Source organism: Malurus melanocephalus, unplaced genomic scaffold (genome assembly GCF_030028575.1).
Source record: "Malurus melanocephalus ecotype Western Australia unplaced genomic scaffold, MMel_1.1 scaffold_60, whole genome shotgun sequence".
NCBI classification, from domain to species: Eukaryota; Metazoa; Chordata; class Aves; order Passeriformes; family Maluridae; genus Malurus; species Malurus melanocephalus.
The window spans coordinates 629,204-650,287 of NW_026623292.1; the positions used below are offsets into that span (position 1 = coordinate 629,204).

The 21,084-nt window shown below is 37.8% G+C and overlaps 1 protein-coding gene across 12 annotated transcripts in view; it reads left to right on the forward strand.

Moving 5' to 3' along the window:
- Window positions 1–21,084, forward strand: part of NRCAM (neuronal cell adhesion molecule) — a 146,113-nt gene that overhangs the window by 60,092 nt on the left and 64,937 nt on the right. For all 12 annotated transcript variants that reach the window (XM_057366128.1, XM_057366123.1, XM_057366124.1 and 9 more), the window contains exon 3: window positions 19,923–20,111. In XM_057366128.1, coding sequence (XP_057222111.1) covers window positions 20,021–20,111 — 91 coding nt within the window. In that variant the 5' untranslated portion in view covers window positions 19,923–20,020. The remainder of the gene's footprint in view (window positions 1–19,922; window positions 20,112–21,084) is intronic.

Genomic DNA, 21,084 nt, shown 5'->3' on the forward strand with positions numbered 1-21,084 from the left:
CCAGTATTTCTCTTCTTTTACTGTATTGACAGTGCTTTAAGAATTTTTTTTTCTTTTCTTCCTAAGAGGACACAAACAGTTGAAAGGAAATTAGTAGCCAGAAACTTTTGCAAATCTTTATTCTCCTATGAGCTTTTCTTAAACGTAGCATGCCGTTTAACTGATTATTTAGCGAAAATAKATTTAAAATTCTGATATTAGCTCAATGAGTTCTAATGGAGAATGTTGGGTAATTTTCCCTCTTTGTCACATTCCAGAGTATTATATTAACCTAACAAATTTTCTGTCTCTGTCTTTGCTTGCACTCCTTTTCCATAAATACCTTAAATATAGTTTTTCATAGTCCTTTTTAATAGCTCATTTGACTATTGGGTAACTTGATGAAATAATTTTCAAACTAGAATGCAAATGGAAAAGCTCTGTTGTGTCAGATATATTGAGCACAGGAATAGCAAACAGGGTGGTTTTTTTAAAGGAGTGTACTCATTAGAGCAACACACTTTCATTATGTATAGAAATATAGCTCTAAGTTGTTACAGGGCARACTAAATAGAATTTTCATATCTGTATGTGTGTATGTGTATGCACCCACACACACACCTGTGTATTATTAATTCTGTAAGTATAATGTTAGTAACTTTATCATTTATGTGTACAGTAATTTTTGTAGAATAATAGAATGATTTTGGTTGGAAGGGACGAYRGGCAGGGACACTTTGCACTAGACCAGGTTTCTCAGAGTCCCATTCAGCCTCTCCTTGAAGACTTAAGGGATGGGACATCAACACCTTCTCTGGGTAACCTGTTCCAGTGCCTCACCATCTTCACAGTAAAGAATTGCTTCCTAATATCCAATCTAAACCTGCCTACCSTCTTTCAGTATAAAGCCACTCACCCTTGTCCTGTCACTACTTCCCCTTGTAAAGACTCCCTYTCCAGCTTTTTTGTTGGCCCTCTTTAGGGGCACTTTTAAGTCTCCCTKGAGCCTCCTCTTCTTCAGGTTGAACAACCCCAGCTCTCTCAGCCAGTCTTTGTAGGAGAGGTGCTTCAGTCCTGTCAGCATCTTGCTGGTCTTCCTCTGGACTTGTTCCAACAGGTAAATATCTTTCTTATGTTGGGGACCCCTGAGCTGGCTGCAGCRCTCCAGCTGGGGTCTCAAGAGGGCAGAGTAGAGGGGGAGAATCCCCTCCCTTGACCTGCTGGCCATGCTGCTTTCATGCAGCCCAGGATATTTTTGGCTTTCTGGGCTGCAAGTGCCCATTGCCAGGTCGTGTTGAGCATTTCATCATTAAAACCACCAMATCTGGCTCTTCAGGCTTGTTCTTGGTCCGTTCTCTGCCCAGCCTGTACTTGTCCTTGGGATTGCTCTGATTCAGGTGCAGGATCTTGCACTCAACCTTGTTGMACTTCACTAACTTCACATGGGCCCACCCCTCACACCCTCGAAGGTTCCTCAGGGTGTCATCCCTTCCCTACAGAATAAAGASCACACCCCAGGCTTGGTGTCGTCAGCAAACTTGCAGTGGTGCACTTGATCTCAGTGCCCGTGTTGCCCACCAAGATGTGACAGAGCGCCACTCCTGACACCAACCTCTGAGGTGCACCAGAGGTCACTGGTCTCCACTGGGATATCAAGTCATTGACCACAACTCTCTGAATGTGACTATCCAGCCCATTTCTTACCCACTGAGTGGTTCACCCATCAAATCCATTTATCTCCAGTTTAGGGACAAGGATGCCATGCAGGACAGTGTGGAATGCTTTGCACAAACCCAGGGAGATGATGTTAGTTGCTCTTCCCTTATCTATCAATGYTGTCATCCTGTTGTTTGTCAGGCAGTTTGCTGTTAGTGAAACCATGTTGACTGTCACCAGTCACCTCCTTATCCTCCATGTGTCTTAGCATTGTTTCCAGGAGATTGTGCTTTCCATGATCTTGCCAAGGACTGAGGTGAGACTGACCAGTTTGTAGTCCCCTGGGTTTTCCTTTGTATCCTTTTGGAAAAAAGGGGGGTTATGTTTCCCCTTTTCCAGCCAGTGGGAACTTAACTGGGCTGCCGCAGTTTCTCATCTATGATCGATAGCATTGTAGTCATAATTTTCCTATCTTTAGAAATAAAAGCCTTCAAATACAAAATTTATGCCATTTATAAAATACAACCTGTTAAATGTATGTGAAGGATGGTACTATGTCAGAATTATTTTGCAGGAAACTGCATACATYACAGTGTATGGTAGCTGCCGACACTTTTAAAAATTATTATTGAATTTTTATTCTCGATAAACCAAACACCCTAATTTATTCAAGTACAGTTTAAAAGGTTGGTGGATATAAAACTCAGTCAGGGAAATCCAATAAAGGTTTGACATTCCTTTTTGCATGACTTATGGAGTTTGCAGAATGTATTGCTTCTTTTCAGAATTAAAAATTCACATATCTAGCAGCCTACAGTAGGAGCAATGCTGCAACTCATTAGAAAGAAATACAAGGACATGCTTTGAATCATAAAGATGGGAAAAATAAAATGTCAATGACAGATTTTTWATAAAAATGTACAGCGAAATTTATGAATACATCTGTGGTCTTGTGAAATATGTCTGAGACGTGGTGAGAGAAAATTCATTATGGACTTTACAGGCTGCTGTGCTCTTGTGATACAGACATGTCACAGGAAGGAAGTATGTGAGGGCAGATCCAATTCTGTTCTCTGCTTCCCTGTGTGTGTTAGAAGAAATTCTGCTGAGAATAGTACAATTCTGTGCATGTTAAGCACTATAAATAAAGTAGAACTCAGTCCAAGTTAGTGTTCATGTTAGTTAGATTGTTACATCTGAAGTCAATTTTCTATGAGGTAGAAATTTCATTGCAGGATTTTCAATGCTAGGAGTACTATAGGATTGTTTGTGTCTGGCAGCCAGCATTGAATGTATTTAAAGCTGAAAGTTTTACAGTCTGGAAGAAATGGGATGCCACAGTGAGAAGTGGTTTAAAAAGAAAATGTGGCTGTGAATCACAGACACATGGAGAAACTCTGTCCTTGCTGAAGGTCATGGAAAAGAATGTCTGAATGAAAGTCATTCAGAATAATTAGCTGTTCAAAATACTGGATGGCTGATTAGTCTCAATGAAAAAGTCAAGCATAAACAAAATTTGAAGACTGTGACAGAATTCCTTGGGAAAAGCAGTAAGCCTGCAGTTCTGAGAAGTTCTTCTCATAGCAAAAGCGGTAAAAAGAAAGCCTATTTGGGAGGCTCTCTTAGAGGAACATATTTTAACTTTTATGTGCTTTGGTAGTGATTTGAAAAATCAGTGGATGTTGCTGTGAATCAGAGACACTGTGCATTGAGTCAAATGGATTAAGTCAGAAATACTAGGATCTTTATTTGATTATTTTAATTAATATTAGATACCTATTTTCAGATGATTGACTGTACTTCAGAAGAAATTGTCCTCAGCTGTGCAGAGTATTCCTCACCAATGCTTCAGTGAGGAGGAACAGAGTCCTCTGAAACATTCAGAATAGGAATGAGTGATAGGAATGCTTCAGTATTACATTCACCTCAAATCCATGGAGACTTAGGCTGGGGGTACAGTTTCACAGGATGCTTTGCCCTTTGTAATTTCAGGCTGTCATCCAAAAGAGATAGTTCCTTTGAAGAAATCTCTGTCTTGTCAGAACCTAATCTTTTCTTGGAGAGGTTTGTTTTCTCTTGGATCAATGAACTCATGTAGCTCACTGGGGACGCTACAATCCTTAAATGCGAGGGGAGAGGGCAGGAACTTGCAGTGAGGGGCAGAAGAGCTCAGGACCTCTCCATCTCTTCTTGACAGCTAGTTCTCTTTAGTTCAGAGCAAATCTAGTGTAAAAATCCACCCTTAAATAAAATACCAACTTTTTCATTTAAGTAAAAGGGAACGCTGGAGGGAATGCTTTTGCAATGTTCTTTCAAAAAAAAGGGAATTTAGCCAGTGAATGGATAGCCCTAATTCCACCTCTTCACGCACACACATATTCTATTTTCATTTCTGGAAGTAATTTCACTACATAATTCTGTGACTCTGCCCAGCAARCCAAAGAAGAAAAGTCATCATTSGAGTCTCTGTGAGACTCCCTTTTTTCATACCTGCAATTATTTAGGGTGTAAAAAGATTTAAGTRCTGAAAAGTACCTTCTAATAAYGTTCTTCAGTGATCAAGAGACTACAGTGATTGCTGGCAAGTAAAGGGTAAACTACTTCTCTAACGTGGCCCTTAATGCTTTTRTAGTAGCAAAACCAATTTTATAGCTAAGTTCATTCCTACCCAGCAGTCAGGTTAGTTCAGGTTTAATTGTATTTGTTTTCTCAACTCAGATTTTACTGACAGCTTTTTTTGGTGTGCGTGTCTTGACTCAAATACTTTGAAGTAGTTAATTTTCATAGAACAGTAGTTTTAACTACACTTCTGTGCATTTTAAATCTTTGWGTCTTTCCTTCCACTTTCTGTTTACCTCATGACATTCAGTATCTCTGCCAAACCGGTGTAATGACTTGGGTAAACTTCCTCTGTTTAAACATGTGAGAAAGAGTATGTGTGAAGTTCAGAGAGTCTTGGTACTGCCAACTCTTGGCTTTATGTCTGGAAATTCTGGTTCTTTTATATTAAACGAAAGGTACATCATGCTTTTCCCACCATATACTGATGTGATACATCTTGCAGCATTGAAAATAGCCAAGATTATCAGCTAATATGGCAAAAAAGGAATGTGGTTTAATTAAGCAGAAATTTATTATCTTACCTGGCAACTACCCAGCAGTAAGCACAGTATGTGAAAATCCATTTAATCTGTTGGACCCAGCCTAATGCTGGGAACTTACTATCAAGATTAAAGAAGAGTGAGATAAGATCTTATTTCGTCTTTACCTTCTCCATAATTTCATGGATGATACTTCCAGGTGACTTCTTTTTACAGCTTCTGTTACAGAATGTGTTAAGAAGTTAAAAATGAGACATGAGTATGAATGAAAAGATTTCTGTGATGCTCTGTGAAAACCTGTTACTCTTTTAAAACAATGATAAGGGGTACAAAACAGGTTGGTGGCCTTTGTGTTCCACCCGCATTTCAAATGTGAGAAAACCAAAACACTTTAAGATATGAATCTGAAAAGAGACACAGATTCTTTCCCTAGTCTGCTATTCAGGTTTGTAGGAAAAGTATTCCTATGCCCTACTGAAAATCCTAAATATGGTGATGCATGTTTTCTGCTTATTTCCTCTGGGAAGAAGAATCTTGCAAGAGTTTCTTTGCTCACTGCTCTCTGGTGGCTGCTGCACTGGCAACCAACATGACATAAGCCCTTTCATAAATTTGATCCAGTTCTGTCTAAAACTCAGTGCAAAATGCCAGCAAGACAAAACAAAGAAAACCCCAGCCAAAGTCAGAAATGTAGAAAAGCTCAGCACACCCCCACGCCTGCATCCATAGGACTTCATATATGCCTTGAATGAGAAATACTGTTTTTATACATTTAGAGATGAAAGTTGATTTGCTACTTTAAATTTGACTCTGACAGGGAGTGAAGCTATTAATTTCAAGTTAAATGTTGCCTGGAGAATTTGAACCTAACTGAATTGTAGAATATAGTTATGAATTCAACCTGTCATTTAGGCTAGAAACTGGTGAACTACTTACAGAATTATTGTCCAGGAAGGAAGGAAGGAATGAATGAGGGCTGGGAGAGGGATTGCCCTAATTTTGCTGCCTGGGTTTGCCAGCAAGTCTTAGCTATTGTAAGTGACCTCTGTGAGAGGGTATTATTGATTTAGTATTTTATTGATCTGACAGTAAGAAAAGCCATTTCTAGAAACCTTCTCCTTCAATATGAGGTAGATTGTTCTTACTCAAAGTCTGATTGAGGTTTTTCCCTTGATGGGCTTTATTTCCCCTCACCCTTTCTCTTCATAGATGGCTACACTCTCAGCGGTGTGGAGAATAGCTTTTYTATCAGTCTGGTGGTGCTGGCAAGCTGAAAGCTTTTGTGAAGGAAGGAAAGGCAACCCCTTTCTGTCTTCTGGAAGGAATGGTGCTTAGGAGAGATCAGGATGAGGGAGCGGGGGATATAATGCATTCATAACTGCTTGTCTAAGGAAGGTCTTGCCTTGATTTCTTTCTCCTTTTTGGAAGGAGGGCCTCCAGTTCTGTTGYGTCCTCACACAGTGGCAGCCTTCATAAACATGAACCTGCATGGTGGGTAGAGCTGCCTTTTTGTTTGTGCTATGTCCATGTGAAGCATTTCCCAGGRGCCCTACCTTAGGTTTCGACTTCTTCCCACAGACAATATGGAAAATCTGGTTAAACATCGTATTTCCATAAGTCTTGATTTGCAGAAGTACTGCTTTGAGATATGTTATTCTTTTGAGCAAATCTGAATTGGGAATTGAAACTGTGGAACCCTGTGGGTAATGCCTGAAGGGAAGTTAAAGGTGAGACTAAAAACCAGGCTGGTTTCAGAGATGTAAGAGGAGAAGATCAAAAATTACTTTCTTCCCTATGGTGCAGTAGTTTCTACATGTCCTTACAGACCCAATTAAAATAACATTTGATTAAAATGAATGCAACAAAGCACAGTTTTAAGTGGTGCTATATCTCTAGATAAATTGAAAAAACACCAAAATTTAATTATATATTAAAGATTAAAGAGTGCTTTCTGGTCTTAGTTATATTGCAGTTTCTCTGGTGTATAAGCAGTGAGGCAATTTAATGTAAAATTAAAAATCCTTGGACAACAGCATCTCTCTCAATTCAAATTAGCATGTCTGAGAAAAGAATTTTGGTCTTTAATGTTGATTTGTAGCAATGTTTCATTCTTTATGTGCTGAAATCCCAAACAATGTTATGCTAATGTGGCTGTATCACCTGCAGGTGTTGCTTGAGAGTCAAGTGAACAGTCCTCTGTATGTCTTTGAAGGATCAATATTTCCAGASGTGTGAAGGAGAAGGGTCTGACTGACAAGCTGCCTTGATACACTRTTTTTCTAACTATGACTGGATTGACTGAAAATTGTCTCAAAGAGTAAGATAATTTATAAAAACTATAAACTAGCYGAGTGTTTGAAGTTATCAGAGCTAATGAGGAATGATTTATTTTCACTTTTAACATGTCTTGCCTTCACTTTTATGGTTTCTTGAAGTTTTTCTTTCTGAAATGTTCATATTTTAGACTGCATTTGCATGAAAAAGATGCATTAAATGTTATGACTACAAAAAAATTAGAACTGGCAAAATGGAATGAAATAATTTTTCATAGTTATGCTGTGAGTAATTGCTCTTAGTGTACCCATGTTATTGGAGAGAAATTTGGTCTTCATTTTTTGGTGTATGCTTAGAAATTTAGCAAATAACCTGACTTTTGAAAAAGTGGAGGTTTGGAAAGAAAATGGATATGTACTTATAAAACTGTATCGTTTCATGAGAATAGTAATTAAATTAATTTCACTGCTGCCTTGTTTCTCTGCCTAGACATATTGTCATAAAAAGCATATATTACTTTGGAAGCTTCATTGTGTGATACAAATATTATATATGTATATATGTAAATAAGCTATTTTTATTTCTGAATCATTCAATGTAKTCATTCTATAGAGTGGGTAAAATATGCTTATCAGTCTGGTAGTACCAATTTACAGTCTGATTTACAAGTTGTGTAGTGAAGTGCTTTTTGCACTAATGACAGAATTTCAGGATTTTTTTTTTTGTTATTTTAGGATTTTTTATTGTGTTTTCCTCTTTCAATGCTCTTTTTCCTTCATCTTGAATAATCTTACTCTAATGCAATATTTAGTACTAATTTTGTGGGAGGATATCATATATGCTTAGAATGGTATTCATATAATGAGAGAGAGACTACTTTAATGGAAAAAAGCGTTTCGTCATCCATTGGTGTGACTGTGCAAAATTGTGATGAGCTTAATTTAAGCAGAAAAAAATACTGTTCTTGCAGTGTGTGCTGTTTGCATTTGAGAAATTGACATAAAGGATAAATTAGTTTTAAAAAGTCAAAAACAACAGTAGTGAACATGGCACTTTGAAAGAAAATTCTTTTATCTTCTCAGTGGTAATGTGAATGTGCAATTCAAATGATTCTGTGAACAATGTAAATTTTTACATCAAAGTGTAATATTTACTTACAYAATAGATCTGAAGTCTGGGGTAAAATTTTTTTGTTTCAATAATGAATAGTATAGACATATGAAAGAAACCAAAAAGCAAGGAAAGCTATTTCCCAGTTAGGGAGCTAACTGGATTAACTTCTTGATGAATAAATGAGCGTTTTTTACCCTTAAGGGTTGAATTAATGATTTTGTAAAAAAGCGTACCCAGGCGCTGGTTATTTGCTTTGTCCTGTTCTGCTTGCTTAAATTGCACCTGAAATTACATTATTTCAGTGGTGTTAAGTGCCTTCTCTGATTCTCTTCGATGGAAAATTGAAAATATTCTTAACACATAAAATATATTTCAAATGAAAGAACAACAGCATGGAAATGTAGGCTAGCACACCCCATTTAGGTTTCAGTTTGGTAATGATGTTTTAAAACTCTATGAGAAGTGCAAGATTTATTGTAAAAATTGAGCTGGAGGGGTTTTTTAAAATATATTAAATTAAAAAATGCATTCAATTAAAAAGCTCTACTACTTTAACATCATAATAGCAGAGAAATTTTCCACAACAATTTAAATTTCCAATTTACATAAATGTGAAATGCATAAAAATAGATATTCATTTATATTTTTGAATAAATTCTCTGGTTTTGGTCTTCGATAATGCAGACACAATAAAATGGCTGGGGAGCAGAGATTTAATGGAATTAGCTGCAGTTAGGATTATAGAACCAGTCTTAATCAAACCAAGATTTGTTGAAGCCAGATGAAGCCAGTCACAGGCTCGATTGAATAACACCAACAAAATGAAGATAAATCCTACAAATATGAAGCTTAGTAAATTATATCTGTTATGTGAAGTCWTCCCACTGAAATAATGTAACAAGATGGGTCTGTCCATTTGGGCTTATGTGGTTTAATAATGTCAGTAAAATAGGCTAAAATCACACAGTTTGTTTAAACGAGAAGAAAAATACAGTAATAAATGGAAAGAAAGTGGTAATACCACCTTGTAACAGTAGGCTCCAAGGGACAAGTAATAACAAGTGCAATGCTGATTCATCCAAAATCTCATCTTTGCTTCTGAAGTTTTGACCCAAGACACTTACGCTTCTCTGAACTGAAAATGTTCACTTTYACAGAATCATAGCATCACAGAATGGTGTAGGTAGGAAATGACCTCTAAGCTCACCACATCCAGCCATTAACCCAGCACTGTCAAGTCCACCACTGAGCCATGTCCCAAAGTGCCACATGTACACATCTTTTAAATACCTCCAAGCATGGTGACTAAGCCACTTCTCTGGGCAATCTGTTCCAGTGCTTGACCACCCTTTCAGTGAATAATTTTTTTCCAATATCCAATCTGAATCTCACCTGGCACAACTTGTGGCCGTTCCCTCTTGTCCTGTCACTTCTCATTTGGGAGAAGAGGCTGACCCCCACCTTGTTACAATCTCCTTTCAGAAGTTCCCACTTCCACCCTTGCCCCACTGTGTACTCCCACTGAAATTTCCACAATGTCCATAATAATCACAGAATGGGTAAAGTTTGAAGGGAGTATAGTGGGTCATCTGATCCAACCTCCCTGCTCAAGAAGGATTGTCCTGGAGCACATTGCTCAGGATTGTGTCCAGACAGTTCTTGAGAATCTCCTGTGAGGGAGATTCCATAACCTCTCTTGACAATCTGAGCCAGTGCTTGGTCACCCAAACGGTAAAGAACTTCTTCCTCATGTGCAGGTGGAACATCCTGTGCATCACCTAATGCCTCTTGTCCCGTTGCCTGGCACCACTGAGAAGAGCCTGGTCCATCATCTTGACACCCTCCTTTCAGACACTTACAGATATTGAATGAGGTCCCCTCTCAGTTGTCTGTTCTTGAGGCTGAACAGGCCCAACTCTGTCAGCTTTTATTTGTAAAGGAGATGCTCCAGCCCCTTAATCATCTTTGTCACTCTGTGGGACCTGCCCCAGAAGCTCCATGTCTTTGTTGTCCTGAGGAGCTCAGAATTGGACACAGCATTCCAAATGTGGCCTCATGGAGGACTGAGCAGAGGTTCAAGGAAGAAAAAAAAAAGAAAATTAAAACAATGGCAGTGGAGAAAAGAAGAAAACCTGAATGCCAACATTCCCTGCTTTATTTAATCTATAGAATTAAGGGGTCCAGCTGCAGCTAGGCAGGCTTTATAAAGTTGATGAAGTTAATTAGATCTTTGTGACTTTTTATGAATTATTTGAGAGTGAGGGGAAATTAGAGTTGCTCATATAAAGAAGGGGTAAATATTACTTCAGAAATATTTTTCAGAAAATCTTGAAGTAGGCAAGTTCTTTCTGACTGTTGTTAGGACACTAGTCACCCCTGCACTTAAGATCCTCAGCAGCATTCCTGAGCATGGTGACCTGGTTATGAAATGTACCACAGCACTGGTGATAGCTGTAAACAAATTATAAGTTGGTTGATTCGCTTAAGTCTCACATAATTCTGTTGGCAGCAGTGGCAGCATGAATTAGTGTTGTTTAAAGCAGGGACAGACTTGACTTGCGCAGCTGTAATCACTGTGATGATTATCARTTCTCACTTTTAGAGAGAAAGGCAAGAATATTTCTGTGGTGTTGAAGTGTTTGTATCAGAGTTCTCTATTCAGTTCAGTTTTTAATGGTGGGCAAATAAAAGATGTAACAATTTTAATAGAATTAATAAAAACTAAATGAGCAAACAGGCTAACTTTACCTGTTGAATAGGTGTTGCACATAGGTGGCTRGTCCCTACCCCCAATCTCCAAAATATGTACCCAGGGCAGCTAGCTGGAATTTGTACAGTTTGTTCCCTCTGCACTGTTTACCCTCCTTTGTTCATGTACTTGTTAGGGTTTTATATCTGACAGAATGCCTTAGTCCTCAGTTTCTGGCACTGTCCCTATTCTCAGCGACCTCCTCTTTAGCATAACTATTCCAGCATTTCATGCTAATATTAGTGATTTCTGCTCTACTTCCCCAGGGGAGGAGTTGCCCTGTCTGTGAATCAGATTCTGCTCTTTTGCACATTATGGTTTTCACAAGAATATCTCCAGGATTGCAGGAATACTTCTGGACAGTCAGTGCTTTTGGGGTTAGCTGTAGGGAGAAGAAGGTAATTAACCAGTGTAATACAGAATGTATTCTTTCCTTAGGTAGCTCTCTGAAGGCCCTGCTCTGAATTCTGATGGGTAGAAAAAAACTGGAAAATAGAAAATAGAAAAAAAAAATCCATTTTATCATATCTCCCTGGTAAAGAAATTAACTTTTCAGGGAGTGTTTCACTTGAACATCCTCTTTGCATATTTACAGGGAACTGAACTGGGAGTCTTCACTCAGGGTGAAGGTGTGTTTTCCTTCTGCCCACTCCATAGTTTTCCTTCTGGTTCTGTTTGCACACTAAGGTATGGCTGTTKTAATAGGATGATGATACGCTGATATTTTTTCTCATAAGCACTGTTTTGTTCTATTACAAAACCTTTCAGAGGGAAGGGGATGGGCTACTTAAAAATGTTCATCTTGTTGAAGTTTGTGCTGAATTGTTTGTACTTAATGAGTGACGAGATCATTTGCATGCTCCTACAAGTATCAAAGTGTGAAGAACTATTCTGATGGTCATCTAGGTACCTCTTTTTACGATCCAGTGCTGTAAAAATGTGTTTTCTTTGTTTTCTCTCACTCACTCGGAATTCTTTCTAACTTACTGAGAAATTTAGTGAATTTAGSAGAATTCTTTCCTCTCCTTGATCCCCATATGTAGTGATTTGCTTCAAGCCAAGCTAGCTCTCTCTAAACTGATGGCAAGTTATGTTTTTATTCCCTCCTTTGTAAACTTGTGCTCTTCAGCAGATTTGCAACATTACACTCGATTCAAGCATCTCAACCAAGTCTTTGAAAGGCAGTAAAGTATGTATACATACATACATAAGAAATGAAGCATATTTGTTCAGGCTGTAATGACTCCACAGGACTACTGAAATAGATATCACTAAACTRTTCATTTTATGCTCCATTTCATCATTTGTTGTATGTGAGGAAGTAAAAAAGGGTGAAAGAGTCGGAGTCCAATGAAGAATTTAGGACACCRGAAAGGACCCAAGCAAGACTGAGACATCTGTTTAAATTTGCAATGTGAAAGTGCTGCTCAGATGCTGACTTGACTCTGGAGGCATCTAAACTTGCCAGGCTTACTAGGCTTACSTCCCTATTTGAGGGCTATCCACAGCTTTGCTCAGCCATGTGTACAGTCACCCCAGCCAAAGCAGTTTATCATTTAAGCTAAGCAGGATCTAGAAAGTAAGTGCTGCTCTGTTTAAATCCTCAAAAGGGACAAATCCAATATAGGCCTCAGGGAATATGTAAGACAACTGTGAAAGGACAGATTAGCCTTGCTCCAGTGTTTTAAAAATCAACCCTAAGTGGCTGCACTGAAGATTCAAGTCTGTGACACATGACTGAGTTTAGAGGCTTACCTGCAGCCCTTAATTAGACATTTGACCTCTGTGCTTAGTTGTTTGGGTTTTTTTCCCTTCATTTTTTGGTGCTCATAAATTGTACTTCTCGAGCAGACAGTTGAAATAAGAGTGAATTTTTCAAGGACCTCTATCCTTGCTTTTTTATCTGTATCCTAGTGCTCATAGTGATTTACCAAAAACCTCCAATTAGCAGCTATGAAATTTTATAGTGTTCAGGAAGAGCAGTGCTAACCCTGCTCAGTCCTGGCAGGGCCAGAGGAGTCATCCTCATGCAGGGGTGTGTCAGCTGTGTGGGTGACCTGCACAAATGTAATTCAGTAGCAATGCAAAATGGATGTGTAATTGAAGTGGCTCTCTGTCGCTGGTTCAGCAGTTGATGATGAAGTTGTGCTGGGCTGTGCAGATGTACAGTCAGGACTGTTATTTGTGTTGAAAGAGCTTCTGTTCCCATGACAGATGTGCTGGTCATTTCCATGGCAGAGAAAAGCAGGCAAATATTTGGGGTTTTTTGTAGGACCAAGTCTTAGGAATAGAAACAGGGTCAGTGCTGTTTTCTGATGTACTTCACAATCATTTTCTTCTCTTGCTGTTGTTACATTATTTCAAGTAGCATGACAAATTGGAAGAAAAATTATGATRCATCATATTAGGTTGGAGAGCTCCTTTAGTCATAGTAACCATTAGTAGATAGTGATTAATATGTGTTGAAGATACATTATTTTACGTAATTCAGCAAGGCTAGGTGCAATGGCTCTACCTGTGAGTTCCAGAGGAGCCAGTGGGGGAGATTTCTGGTTCACAGGTTTTCATTTTTAACATGTTCTTTAAGACTGGAAGAAAGCTGGTGTTCTGCCCAGATTCAGAATAGACAAGCAGATTGAGCAGGGTAAATATAGCCTGATACAAATCACAGTGAACATATGGAAAAAGCTGATTGGGGACTCAATCTGAGGGGGAATTAAAGGCCTTGAGTAAAATTGATTCTTCTCAACAGAGTTTTATGGAAAGTAGGGCTTGTAAAACAAATTATTGACAAAAACTTGATTTTAATCTTTTAATATCTGATGAAATTACAAGTTTGGTTAGATGATGGTGTCAGCGTAAAAGACTTTGAAAAGCATTTGACTTATTGCCATGTGAAATCAATTAATAAAAACATGAATAGAAGTATATAACAAAACAGAGCAGACTTTGATGAATAACAAGCCAGCTGGCAGGTCTTAATATAGGATTATCAATAAAGAAGTTTTRAGGACTAAGTGGCTTTCCCATAGCAGAAAATAGAGTGAGAGTAGGGAGACTGCAAATTGTGTCTGGATTGTGGAAAGGAAGGAGACCACCGCGAATGCTTAAGTACAGTCTCAGCACCAGAACAGTAATGCTGAGTTCTGGTGGTTCAGGAGTGTGACCAGGCTGATGATTTTTTACTTTACATGGAACTGCTGAGAACATTTAGAGCATGGCACACAAGCCACCTGCCTTTGTTAAAACAGCTTGAAAATGACTAAGTGCATATAACCATCTAACACTAATAAATATCTGAAACACCTGAGTTGGCACTGAGGAGATCTTGTTGAATTTAGGAGTTTTGTCTGCACAGTTTGTTTTTCATCCAGTTCTCTTTAAAGGAATGTCCCCTTATCACATACAGTGTAGCCAAATCCAAAACAACAGGCTTAAGCTTCATTAACAGGAGGTCRCAGAATATGATTTAGTATTCCCTGAGGAGTTTAAAGGAAAGATTTATAGTAGATTGTGACAAAAATTGAAAACTTGGAGGAAAGCAGTGTGGTGTTTTCCAGGKTTCTAGAGAATGAGAAATAATTCTAATTTGGTGTACTTTTAGAAAGTTCTAAAAATTATTTCATTTTATGTACACCTCTATTTGGGCACTCTAGAGCTATGTGTCCTGTGATATGTAGATTAAGACCAGCTACCTGGAAATATACAACTTGGATGCCTTTCATCTAATTGTAAAAGRTGGATGGGGAAAGCAAGCCAGTGGGGGCTCAATTGACTGCAAGATTATTCAAGAGCAGAATTTTGAATACAAACCAGGCCTGTCAATACATACATGGGTCTATTATGTCATGCTACTTCCAYAAAAATAGCTAGAAAAAAGACAATTCTAAAAAGCATTGTTGTTCCTATTAGTGCTATATCTGTGCTGCTTAGGTACTATAACACTAAGTGTATTGTTACCTGTTTCTGTTTGAAAGCTTTAAAATTAAATAATTGTTTTCAATTAGAGTTTTTTATATGACCTATTATTGCAAATGTCAGATAAGCTAAAAAATAGAAGTGTGAAATTTGAAACCATTTGTTAAAAAATATTTTAAATCATCTTACTGATACTTGCATAGTTAGCATAGTTGTGTAAAACACATAAGCCCCGGTAAAGATCTTCCATTAAGTGATAGGCATATTGCATTTCTCCTCAAAAGCAAGAATTTTGTGCTGTTTGATTATAATCTTTGACAATTTTATTTTATGTACAAGTCATTGCATGCATTTGCATCATTTGAAGTTTGTATTTCTGTGAATATAAGACTGCTTTGAAACAGATTTCCTTGAAAACTGTTTATTTTTCCTATATTCTAATTATATCTGTCTTTGACAGTGAGACAAAAAAAACTCAAGTACTAGACAAATGAGGCAGAGGAAGCTTTTTGCTCAATAATAATTTTCCTCTAATCTCCAGTGCCTAACTGGTTCCCCATTAATTCAATCATGTCTATATAGAAGAGAATGCTTTTTTTTCCTGTTGTGTGTGAAATATTCCATTTGTTCTGTCTTTTAATTTAATACCCCTTTCACATTTCTTCCATTGATAGAATTTGGTTTCCATTCATATTTGTAAATACCGTTTTGTCTTTGAAATAATGTAATTTTCTGTGAGTAGAAATGCATGATCAGTGATGCATCAAATATGTGAAACAATATTAAAATTCAGAAATTAATTTAGAAAATACTGTCTACTGTTTGCACTAGGTTGATTTCAGTAAATACAGTTCCTTACACTGTTACATCRTAATAAAGAAATGTTGCAGCAACACTTGGAAGGAAATTAAAGAATTGCTGACCTTGAAGACAGCTGGAGAAAAAATGTGTCCACTCTGTCTATTGGAGCCTATATTGACTCAGCTTTGAAATGTCCATTGAGAGTGTGTCTGTATAAATATACCTGTAAGGAATTAGTATTATTCAGTACTGGTACAGTACAGTTATATATATATATATATATATATATATGTGTGTGTGTGTGTGTGTGTATATATATATATATATATATATATATATATATATATGTATATATATAGACACATACACTCTGTGTGTGTGCGTGACTGGGCCTGTGGGTGTGTGCTCTGCAGTCACGGAGGCTGTTCCGCTGTTTACGCCCTCTTTGGCAGATACTGACCTGATCCTGCTGTAATTCTCCTACGGTGCCTGGATGTGATTCAGGGAGTATCAGATTGAGCAGGTAGTATGGAGAGTCCTTCAGAGGGGAAAGATGTAACCCATGATGTACCAGTCTCTTCTCCCAAGTTGCAAGCAAAAGGATGAGAGGGAACAGTCTCAAATTGCTCCATGGAAGGTTTAGATTAAATATTGGGAAAATTTATTTACTGGAACAGTTATCAAGCAATGCAACAGGCTTCCCAGTGAAGTGGTTGAGTCCTCATCCCTGGAGGTATTTAAGACATGTAGCTGTGGCACTTAGAAACATAGTTAAATGGTGAACTTGGCAGTGCTGGGTTGACAGTTTTGACAGTTTACCTCGATTATCTTAAAGGTCTTTCCCAACCTCAACAATTCTGTGATTCATTTGCTCTTGAGCTCCTAAAATCGAGGAGAKCCTTGTCCCTTTTGGTTTACAAAAAGGAGTTTTGAATTCTGCCTCCCAAATGAACCCTTCCATATATGTGCTGTTTTTCCTAGCTCCTTCAGTGTTTGTGGAATATCTGGCTTTGTTGTTTATGGCCAAATGGTCCCAGAGAACAGACCACTGGGGACAAACTGTGTTTTGTGCTTCTGGCATGTAGTCTACCTCAAGCTCAGTGGTGCTTTCATTCTTCTATTTCTGTGGCTCATTTGTAAAAAGTAGTTGAGGTTTTGGGGTTTTTTTTCAGTTGAAAAGTTGGACGTCTCTCACCTGATCCTGGTTCTTTTATCATGCATACATAGACCCCCTGCCTTTTGAAATTATACTTTGTGATAAAACACCCCTGCACTTTGGTTATGCATTATTATTTGCCTTGACTTCTGTTTGCTACACCACAGCTTCAACCTTTTGTCCATGTTGTTAGTCACAATCAGCATCTTAGCAAGAAACACAGAAGACATAACAAGTGACATTTTATTAAGTACATAGGAGGTACGTAGATACAGAAAATCCTATTTTGTACAAATTGGTTCTTACCTGAACAAACTGTCACAATATATGTGTTTTCCTATGAAAAGGGTAGGACCAAATGTCTGAGTTACATGAGAACATAAATAAATTATCTGGAGGAAAAGGCAATCTGCTGTATAAATATTTCAAGTTTTATAATTGAAGCTATTACATTGATCTGCGCTTAGAGGCCTGGCCTTATTTTGTAGCAGATAATGTTATGTCAAAGCAATGTTTAGTTCTACACAGCAGCTGTTGTATTCATACTAAATTATGCCCGATTTAATCTTGAATATATTCAGCAAGAGCACCCAGTTGTGCTGACAAACTTAAAATCATTTACAGTAAAGTTCTGCCGCAAACACTTTAGGCACATTGCCTCTTTAGGTTGAATTCCCATATTATATCCAAACATCCCAGCAGAAGATTCAATAGGTATCCTACTGGAACACTGCAGTAGCAGAGGTAGACAATATGAGACAATTTCTCAAGGGTATTACTTTCCCAATCACTTTAATTGCACCTGCCTAATTCACCACTGCTTGTGTATTCATTTGTACTTGTTCAAAGCAAATGCAATTTAATTTTAAAATACTCTCAAATCACTGCAATACTCATTTTACATGTTGAAAGAACAAGACAATAAAGTGGATAATCAGGTTTTCAGGGTTTTGTAAGGAGAACTGAAATGTTGCATGGAGAAGAAACAATAAAAGTCAAGGTWCACTTTTGCAATACTTCAAAGAGTGTCCTGTAAATCCTGGGTCATTGCACAGAGAGGGCACCTTGGTAATTGAAGTGATCCTGTAATGAGGAGAACAGTGTGTGAGAACCTGGTTTAACTGGAGAAGAGCAAACAGCTRTAGTCAATGGAATAAAATCAGCTTTTCTGGAGAGCACTTCACACTTCATTGCAGGAAATGTTCTGGAGTRCTCTCAGGCACTCTCAACAGAAGCTCTTCTCCTTCCCCTTATCACTGCAGCAGGAGTGTAGTGAACTGTATGTGCCAAAAATGGGATGGAGAAAACAATTCTCCCTTCCCCAGCTCAACCCCCAGCAATTTAGGGTGCTCATTTAAAATGTAGCAAAGTTCAGTTTATTTTTCTAGGAAAGTCTGAGTATTTTTCATGCATTTCCTGCTATGTCTCTTACCAATTTCTGGGTATTTTGGAGGTAGGCATCTCACCATGCTGTTCCAGTTGGTATAAATAATTATGCAAAGGCTATAATTCTACAGTGTCCTTTCTTCTGRTGTGTTTTGTAATTTTTCTAATCTTCTGTGACTGACAAATAATTAGGCTTATGGTATGATATGCAGTCCTAGAGATAGTTTTGAATGTGAACAAGCAACTTGCCCTTTCCTGTGATGCCCCAGTCAGCAGAACAGCTCCAAGAAGWACATGTCTAGACTTTAACCTACTGGAATATTTTGATTTTGAAACAAAAATTTGTGTTACAGATAGTGACAGTAAGAATCAGGGAATTTCATGTCCTAGATTAGGATGAGAGGTTGAGCTCCACACCTCAGTTTTGTTTTCCAATCCCAGTGTCTGCTCAGAGGACTAAACAAAGAGAAAGATCATTTACAGTAGCAATTAAGAGGCGTAATTTCTTCTGTAAAGTGAAAATTGAGGGAAATTCTTAGCATAGATTGGTTTAAGTAACTTCAGGAACCACAAGCAACTCTTTATTTAACATTTGTAAAGCAGCTGCTTCTTTGCAACTTTAACTCCTTGTGGGCTAGGTAGCACTGTGTTTCATACCTACAGCCAGAGCTGAGGAAGCATTCTCTTCAAGGTTGGAAAACAAAACTGAGGTGTGGAGCTCAAATTAATGGTGAGCACTGTGAACTTTCTGATCCATCTGGCATTTGGGAATTACTTTCTCAGGGAATGTCTATTTACTAAGGATGCATTGTGTAAGCACCAGTTGGGTTTCTAAGTCTGCACAGCTCTTTGTAGGTCACTGGTGATGCTGATGGGGCTTGCAGGCAGCTAGTTTTCACTCCTTCAACATTCTTAGTTAAGAGCTTGGTCCTGAAAGCAAAAAATAAGGAGGGAGACAGAATTCTGTGTAGCTAATGTGATCTCTCCTGCTTGGCTGAGAGGAAAAATCTAGCACATTTCAAAGAACAGATTTCCTTTAAGTTTCACTTCCGACACTTCATCACATATGAAAGGAGGAGAAGGGTGTTAGAGAATATGCTGACAGTTAATTAGATTTTGATTTAAGGCTAGAAATGACAAAGTAGTTTGGTGTTACTTATTTTGAGAGGAATCAGAAATCCAGGAAGAGGAGTCTAGGTACAGTATATACAGTAACTCCTCAGTACCTTAATGAACTCTTCTGTATTCAGTCTACTGGTAAGCTGTCTTATTAGAAAGAGTTCCAAAGTGGGGAGAATCTGGAATACCTAACTCAAAGCTGCAGAAAGATTCCACRGTTTGCTTAGCAAATTCATGGCTTGACATGTTTTCATTGGAGTAGATGCCTAAAATAACTCTATCCAAGAATGGTGCAGGGTGCTTGGAAGCGAGACTTCAGTGGACRTTAATCCACTAAATAGTCCAGAGGACTATTATCTATAGTATATACTCTTTTTTAAAAAAAAGATGGACTGACTGCTTTGTCCTTCTTAGGAGAGGCATTTGTATTTCCATTCAGTAAGGTTATAAGAGTCTTCACTAGCTTCTTTAGGAAAGTGTTATGATCTAGGTGTCCTAAGAATTTGTGGATTTCTTGGATTTCAGTAGARCACATGGTGTAACTGTTATCCTTGGACATAGTATTCAGACTGCTTGTATTCCACATATTATTAAGATACATACAATCCTTTAACTCTCAGTTGTCTCTGCATGTCATTCTTTTTCTATTTTTTTTTTTTTAATTTACCAGGTTTCTTGTCCATACTTGCGTAACTATTGCAAGCTGTCTAGTCTTATGAAGTTGAACTTCATTCTTCAAGTGTGATTTACTCAGTACAGCCTAAAATCATGATGAAAAAGATGRGCATACCTACAAGCAAAACTTCCCTGGTCCTCTTTCTGTGCCAAATTATTTCTGCACTGGATGTACCTCTTGACTGTAAGTATTAACCTGCTTAGTAAGTGCAGAATAGTGGAAGTTTAGTTAAATAATTTCTGTAGGCAGCTGAAGATAACTCCAACATGGAGCTAAACATGGAACATTTGGTCACTTCAATCAGGATATTATGGTTATGAATATTTTCAGTTATTTACTGAGGATTTTCAAAACCTGTGCATATAAAATGAATTAGATTGTTCACTTGAGAAGKTTTGACATGGGATTCTCACATAATTCTACTTGCACTTCAGTGTGACTTYGTTTGATTAAAATGAAAAAGGGCARAGAAGCTCAGCTAAACACTAATTATTTGTGAAATTAAGATCACATTGATAATTTGCTGAAAGCTCCAGGACAATTTCTAGTTGCTGTAACAGTCAGCCTTACCTTCAGAGACTAGGTTCCCAGGAGCTGATATGAGACGTAGTAAAAAATTTTGACACTCAAAGCATCTTATTTTTTGATGCAGAAGGGTAAGTAAGGCTCTCAGATTTTCTAAGCAGTGCCTGAAAAGGAGTTAAGTACTTAAATTTAAGTTAAAAATATATTAAAAACATGTTGAGCAGGGAGCTCCAGCAGTAACACCAGACAGTTCTTGTCTAGTGTAAGACTCAGTTAGTGGGGAACCTTCAAGGTAGCACTCCATGCTGGAAAGGTAGCTGCTGCATTTTATATTCTTAATAGCTATTTTATTAAATTACTCATGCTTCAGGTTGATATTTTGTTTCTAAGATAAGCATGCTCACATTTTCAGGATTCAGTGAACCGTGTTGCACCTCTCAGTGACTATTCATTTGTCAAACTAATTACCAGGGAAGAGAACATTAGGGTTGGTGTTAAATTGATGGATTAATACATCAGGAAATTTGCCCATGATTCTAATCTGCRTGGTTTTCTTTACCCCTGTGTTTTTGATACCTTCCTGCCTTCCAGAAATGCATGTTTTCCTTTAATAATCATTGACATACATTAC